This window comes from Dictyostelium purpureum, assembly GCF_000190715.1.
Source record: "Dictyostelium purpureum unplaced genomic scaffold DICPUscaffold_318, whole genome shotgun sequence".
Lineage (NCBI taxonomy): Eukaryota > Evosea > Eumycetozoa > Dictyosteliales > Dictyosteliaceae > Dictyostelium > Dictyostelium purpureum.
In genome coordinates, this window is record NW_003519654.1 from 9,055 (window position 1) to 17,206 (window position 8,152).

General features: G+C 21.7%; 2 protein-coding genes across 2 annotated transcripts; one reads left to right on the top strand and one right to left on the bottom strand.

Moving 5' to 3' along the window:
• Positions 1-1,159: 1,159 nt before the first annotated feature.
• On the bottom strand, positions 1,160-4,848 carry DICPUDRAFT_82723 (uncharacterized protein; the record flags this gene model as incomplete). The annotated part of the gene is made up of 8 exons (XM_003292039.1): positions 1,160-1,313; positions 1,603-1,805; positions 1,898-2,006; positions 2,337-2,455; positions 2,537-3,244; positions 3,304-3,489; positions 3,558-4,305; positions 4,829-4,848. The coding sequence occupies 8 exons, from the start codon at positions 4,846-4,848 to the stop codon at positions 1,160-1,162; spliced, it is 2,247 nt and encodes a 748-aa protein (XP_003292087.1).
• Positions 4,849-6,605: 1,757 nt separating this feature from the next.
• Positions 6,606-7,015, top strand: DICPUDRAFT_40012 (uncharacterized protein; the record flags this gene model as incomplete). The annotated part of the gene is made up of 2 exons (XM_003292034.1): positions 6,606-6,761; positions 6,836-7,015. Coding segments are annotated over 2 exons (336 nt in total), but the record flags the coding sequence as incomplete, so codon positions are not given.
• Between the last annotated feature and the right edge of the window lie 1,137 nt (positions 7,016-8,152).

Genomic DNA, 8,152 nt, shown 5'->3' on the forward strand with positions numbered 1-8,152 from the left:
GATATGGTGATATATATCCATGAGAGCGATAGGGCATTTTTTTTTTTTTTTTTTTTTTTTTGTGAAGTGGTGTATATTTTTTCTAAATTTTTTTTTTTTTAATGCGAACTAAATTTAATATTTGTAATTTAGAATTGATTATAATAATAATCTCCTTTGCAAAATTGAAATTGTGGAAAATAGTTTTTTTTTTAAATTTGATTGCTCCTGAATATTGGCGCGAATGGTTCCAAGTTTTTTTTTTAAATTGTTTCATTTAATTTTTTTTTTTTTTTCAAGTCAATTTTCGCGCCAAATGAATTATAAGGCAAAGTTAAAAAACTAACGACCTGATATTATCAAATTGTGGTTTTATTTAACAAAACTTAACCATTTTACAATAATTAAGTAGTTTATATTAATGATTTAGAGAAAAAAAGAAAAAAAAAAAAAAAAAAGAAAAAAAAAAAAAAAATAAAACCAACCAAAGAGAAAAACCAACCAACTTTCCTTTATTTATATATCACAGGATATAATTGATGGGCCAATCACCCCAGTTCAATATATTTTAAATATATTAGTATTTTAAAAAAAAAAAAGAAAAAAAAAAAACCAACTCTTTGTTGGTAATGGGTATAAAGATAGAACATAGATTTGATATTAAATATAGATAAGAAATGATTGGTACGTTATAATAAACTATTATAAAAAAAAAAAAAGGAAAAAAAAAATAAAAAGAAAGAGAAAACGTTAAGTTGTTATCATTATTAACAATTTTGATGCAACCCAAGATTATCAGTGATTTACAGCAAACTATCCAATCATTATTTTCTTATTAATTTTTTTATCCCCACATTGCTTTCTATTTAGTTTTGTGAGGTTGAGTTTATAATAACAAAAATAATGATACTAAAAACAATACAAAAGAAAAAAAAACATAAAAAAAAAACATAAAAAAAAAAAACATAAAAAAAAAAAACAGCACAGCGCTATTTTTAATAATAAAATACAATAGGAGTGTTTATATGTTGGATGGTGCGACCCAATAAATTTATTATATTCCTTTAATTGATAAAAAAAAGAGTACAGCTATTTTTTTTATAAAAAAATTATATATAATTTTTTTTAATTTTTTTATTATTATTACTTATGATTAAACAAAATAACAATTTATAAAAAATTATGAGAAAAATGGAGTTTTTCTTGTGGTAGGTTTTGCAAAAGAAACCTTGATTGCTGTATCACCCATTAATGTGTAACCGTGTAGTGAAACTAAACTATTAATAGCCTGCTCAAGTGATGCCATTTCAAGAAGAGCCATTTTCATATCGTTTCTAAATAAAAAAAAGATTGTAAATTATTAGTAACTGTATTTTTTATTTGGTTATTAATTTTATCAGTTTTTTGTGTTGGTGAAGTGTTTTCTAATCACAATATTTTAAATCGTAAATATATTATATAATTTCTGCTGCTAAATTCAAGTGAAATTTTTTTTTTTTATAATTTAAATCCACCTGAATTTATTATTTGTTTTGCTTCTATCTGTCTGCCTATATGTCTATCTATTTATCTATTTATCTATTTAACATAATTTTTTTATTTATTATAACCATCTATACATACTGGAAAAATTTAAATGATTTAACTTCGCCATGAACTGAAAATAATTGTCTTATCCTATTTTCTAAATCTAAATTGTTGTTGGAATCCGGTAAATTTGAAAGATGAAGAAAGTTTGAAGGTGGATGAATATTAAGGTAGTTCTTTGATCCTGGTAATTTAAACCTATGCATTGGTGAACCTGTATAGTCTTTTGTTAATTCCCCCTATTAAAATTTATTTTTTGTATTAGTATATTTTTTAAAATAATAATTCTTATTTAACTTGATAAAACTAATCAATTTTTTGTGTTACTCACATTATCCTCACCAGGTCTTGGAAGTTGAACAACTTTATGCTTTGATATATTAACTCTAATGTTATGCCCTTTGAATGGAAAAGAGTGCAAATATTGTAAAACTAATTCACTAATTAAAAGTTAAGTCGAAAAAAAAATAAAAAATTAATATTTTAAAATGTGGTGTTTAAATTTAATTTGGGTGATTTGCGGGAGCTGAATATCTGTTTTTTTTTTTTTTAAATTTTAAAGTGTGGTGTGTTTTAAATTTGGTTTGTGGTGTGGGTGTTTTTATTTTTTTTATTTTTTAAATTGGAGTGTTTTTCGTATTTTATTTGGTTGTGATTAAAGGTTCGAGCTTTTCGCTTATTATGATTAACAAACAATTCGAATATTATAATATTATTATAATATACTGTATTCCCCTTTTTTTTTTAAACTATTATAATAAAATACATACGCTTGTTGGGACGTGTTCATTTGTATTAAAGCAGTATCCTTTCTATTGAATAAAATTTTGACTCTAATAGGATCTCCATAAATTCCAAAGAGTGTAAATAAATCATCAGGAGAAACATTCTAATTATTTGAATTTTTTTTTAAAATAAAAAAAATTAATAATAAATAAAATATAATGGATAAATTATAAAATATACATACATCCATAGGTAAACCAGCAACAATTAATACATTTGAGTTTTGTGATGGTTGTAATCTTTGTTGGAGTTGTGAATTTTGTGAATTTTGTGAGTTTTGTGGCTGAATTAGGTATTGATGATGAGCAGTGTTTGCAGGTATTTGTAATAGTGGTTGGTATTGTTGTTGTTGTTGTTGTTGTTGTTGTTGCTGAATATTAATAGCCATATTTTGTTGCTGCTGTAGGTTTAAACTTTGCATTTGTGGTTGCTGTAGCTGTAAATCATGATTATTTGTTCCATTATAATTGTAATAACCATTATTATTTGTATTATTTGAATAATATGATTGATTTTGATTGTATGGTACATCCAATGGTACAATATATGGTGAAATTTGAGCTTGTACAGTGGGTGAAGTAGGAATTAACATTGGTGGTGATGATCCTGGAATTGGTGGATTAAGTAATCCTGGTGGTGTTAATGTATTTTGTTGCGATTGTGGTTGTGGTTGGTGTTGTTGCTGTTGTTGGAGTGGATCAAGAGTGTAACCTGCTGCTTGTTGGTATTGTTGCTGATGTTGTTGTTGTTGCTGAATTTGAAGTTGATAATTATGATCGATAACTGTAAAATCTCTAGATTTCTCATTATTATATTTGATTTTTAAACTGGTTAAAGAAGAGAATTGAATTTTTAAACTACAAGTATTATTAATGTTCATGCCATCTAAATTCTATATAGAAAAAAAGTTAGTATAAATAATTATGGCTGCTAAAACTATTTAATAATTACATTTTTAGCTTTGACAGCTTCTTCTGGAGTTTTCATTTCGATTAAACTTTGATAATTTCCTGATTTTGTAAATAATAAAACTTTATTAACTGTACCAAAATTAGAAAATACCTTATATAACTCTTCTATGGTAACATTATATAAATAATTATTGATTGTGATTAATAATATACAATTTGGTGTTTCCTGTAAAAAAAGAAAAAAAAATTAATAAAAACGAAATTAAATTTATAAATATGCTATTAAAGAATTACTTTTGCTGGTGAGATTTCTTTTCTATTTGAAAATTGAGTATATATAGTTTTAGACCTTATTGAGCCTTGAACAGTTGTATAGTATTGTATAAATGATATTGCAGATGAAATTTCGACCATTTGTACTAATGCTTGGCTTTTACCTTTTATTATAATCATATTTTCGATTGCACCAAATGGTTCGATGAGGCTAATAATCTCTTGCTCTGTGCAATCCGGTGGTAAATTTCGTAAATGTACAACTTTTGATGGTGTATGAACTAAATTCTTTTGTTTTTTTGATATTGATTCTTCAAAATCCTCTTGTTGCTCTAAACTTCTTTTGTTTGGTAATGAATCATTTTTAGAATCTTCGTTTTGCTCTTGTTCTTGAATTTTGTTTAATTGATTACCATTATTATCATTCGTATTCGTATTACCATTATTGTTATTATTACTATTATTATCATCGCTTTCATTACTGGTGTCTTTATTTACCTCTTCGGTTGTTAAATTTTGGTTATCGCTTTCATTATTTTTTTCTTTAATATCCTTTTCGCTATCTAATTGGATGTTTTGTATTATATTATCACTTTCTGATACCAATGTTTCATTTTCTATATTACTGTTCTCTATATTATAATTATCTATACTATTATTTATTTCGCTATTATCTTGGTCATTATCTTCTATAGTATCATTATTGCTATAATTATTATTTTGGTCTTCTTTTTTATCTTGTTCTAAACTATCACTCAACTCATTTGAACTATAATACCAAAGTGTATGATTTTAATTTCATTTAAAAAAAAAAGTATTTGGAAAAAGATTATTAAAGAGAGAATATATGTTGATGATAGATATTGATTATTTAATATAATAGTTGATTGATTTGATTTGATTTGTTGTTTGGTTATTTATTGATGGGTGGGTTTATATAGATATATTTTTTATTTGAAAATAGATGAAAAAGAAGAGAAGAAAATGGTTAGAAAATAGATTAGAGATAAGAAAAGAATTATATTATAGGAAAAAGATTTTTTAAAGATTCTATTATTATGTAATCATTTATTATTTATTATTTATTACTAATATTACTATTACTAATATCACTGTTACTAATATTACTATTATTAATATTATTATTAATATTACTATTATTAATATTATTACTGTAATAACTATTTTATTTAACAATACTATTATCTCCATTATTATACTATTGCTCTTTTTATATTTTATTATTTCCTCAAACAAAAGCCCAAAAGATAGTCACATTCGAACGTGAGAACTTGTCCCTTATTTTTAACATTTTTAATATATAGTAAATTAATATGATTTTTTTTTTGGGAAATTTTTCACCGGTCCGGTTTTAAATGAATAAAAAAAACCAAGAAAGAAATAAATTAGATATAAAGGTTATAGTAATCGTATATTATTATCTATACGTTTGTTTAATATATAAAAGAAAAAAAAATAAAAAAAAACGAATTTTTTTTAATTTTTTTTTTTTTGAAATTTTTTAAAAACATTTAATTTTATTTTATTTTATTTTATTTTTATTATTTTTATTTATTTATTTATTTATTTTTTCCATAATTTTATATTTAATCTTCTTTTTTTCATTTTATTTATTTTTAATATCCTCTTTTATTCAATAATAATCACATAATTATGGTGAAATTTTTTTTTTTTAAAATAAAAAATTTGGACAAAAATATTGCAAATAAACAATTCTTCATTTTTTAAACCATTTAAAAATGATGATTTAAACGAAATTTTATTTTTAATAAAAAAAACTCTCTGAAAATAAAACCCATTTATGACCAAAGTCACCCTTTTTCCCCACACCACCAAAAAAAAAAACCCCAAAAAACCCCCAAAAAAAAACCCCCAAAAAAAAAATAAAAATAATAACGAAACATGATAATCTTAATTTAATATTAAATTTTATCATTTATAAACTAATTTGATTCTTGATATCTGAATTAAAATGAAATATATTTGTTTGACAAGTTTTAATGGATATAAAGCTTCTATTTATATCCATTAAAACAATTTAATCATTAAATCTGGAGGTTTAAGATGATCACAACTATGTAACTCTGAAAATATTTCACAATATTTATAATTGATTTAAATATTTATCATATTCAATATAAAACTAACCATTTAATAAATCACTATTAATGTAATAACAATAGTAATAATGGTTAACTCCATCTTTGTTTATATAATTTCTTCACTATTTTTCATGTTCTTATTTTATTATTATAATTATAATAATTATTTTTAGTTTTATTGTTTGGTTTTTTTATGATTACTTTTTTTTTTTGGTTAAAATATTTTTTTTAATATAATTTGTCGATAAAACTAAGTTTTTTTTTGCATATTTCTTTTTATAACATACACCTTAAATATTTTAGCATAATTTTTTATATCGCTCTATTTAAGTATAAATATTATTAAAATTGCTAAGTATGAATTTATTTAATATCTTTTTTTACAATTTTTTTAAATATTTTTTTTATTTTTTTTAAATATTTTTTTTTTTTAAATTTTTTTATTTTTATTAAATTTTTTAATTTAAAATATTTATACATATATTTATTATTTATTATTTTTTATCACTATTGTTATTGCCATTTATATAGTTTATATTTGGTTTGTACTTTTTTTATTATTTTTTGTTTTGGAGAAGGAATATTATTATTTTCCTTCTTTCTTTGTTTTTAAATAAAATATAAATAATAATAATAATAATAATAATAACATTAATATTAAATAATAATAGTAATAATAATAAATAAGTAATAAAAAAATAATGAACGAAAGTAAAGATGACAACAATGATACAAAATTAGGTTTAACTAAACTTCAAATAAAAGAAATTCTATTTTGTATACTGGCAGGGATTAAAGATTCTATCAAGGTTGGATATGCTTGGAGAAAATTAAAAGGCTCTGAAAGTTTATGGAACAACTATAAAAGCTGTGTTTTATTAAATGGTTTTATATTTTTAGGGACATATTTAGTTTATCTTTATTGGGTTTCCCCAATGTTGGATTATTTATTTTAAGAGGTAAGTGGAACTTGTTACAAAGAATTACATATTTTGAAAATCATTGGGCATATATGTTTGGTTATGGTTTCATTTTTACTATGTTCTCATTCTTTTTCCCAGTTTTAATTGGTAATGCTATTTTTTCAATTTTATATCCATTGGTATGTTTTATAATTTATTATACATATTTATTTAAAAAAAAAAATTAATAATCTAATTTAATTTAATTTAATAGTTTATTATTTTATCAATGAGTGCTCAACCTCAAAAATTAAAAACAACAAGCGGTTTAATTCCAAAACATATACCAATTTTCTATATCCCAGAGGTTATAGTAAATATTGTATTAAGATTTTATGTAAAGTATCAAAATAAACCAAAAAAAGAAGCTGTTGAAGAAAAAAAAAGTAATTAAATGGAATTAAAAATAAATAATAAAATAACAAAAAAAAAAAAAAAACAAAAAAAACAAAAAAAAAAAAAAAGGCAATTAAATAATTATATTGGTGGATCCCAGCCAGCAAAAATAATAAATATTAGGTTTTATTTTTTAGTACATAAAGGCTGACCATTAAAATATAGAAAATTATGAAGTTATAATCCTTTTGTCTTATAGCACTATCAACATCATTATCAATAAAAAAATTTAAAAAAAAAAAATGTAATAAATAAATAAATAAATATATAAATAAACTCACATACACAGCTATCAATCCCAGTTTTAGTATTATTGATAACACCCCAAAACCAAATCAAAAAAAAAAACAATTATTTCAACCCATCACAGTCTGTATTTCAATTTTTTATAAAGAGTGGGCACCTTTATAGCTTAATAAGTGCACCATCGGTTTTTTTAAAATAAAAAAATAAAGAATTATTCCACATATATAAACTAAAATAGATTTTTAGTTTTTACAAATGCGATACTTTTGATATGGATTTATTTATTATGATTGATTATTGTATTTAATAAACACATTTTGATTAATAATTTTATAATAAGAAATGAATTAAAAAACTAGGTATATTATAAGTAATCAAAGTAAAATTTCATTAATAATATTTACTTAAGATTTTATCTTGTTGAATTTTAAGGACAAAAAAAAAATAATAACAGATTTATGATATCATCATCATCAACATCATTACCACTAAAAAAATATAGAAAGATATTATAAAATTATTTTAACTACTCACTTACACAATTACGATCAACGTCAGTTTTTAAAATGATTCACACAATTAGCACACTTTTTAGATAACACCCCAAAATCAAAAAAAAAAAAACACAAACCCATCACCATCTGTAGTGATTATGAATGGACATCTATATAGTTTATTAAATGGAACACAGGCTTTTTAAAATAAAATAATTTAAATTTTTATTTTTTATAAATTTTTATTTTTTTAACTATGTATTTAAATTAAACACAGTGCAAATAAACAGCAAAATAATGAACAACCACAATAACTAAAATAAAAATAATCACTCAATAAAATAATAATGAATATAAGAAATTTAATAATTAAAATAAAATTTAAAAGTACTTAT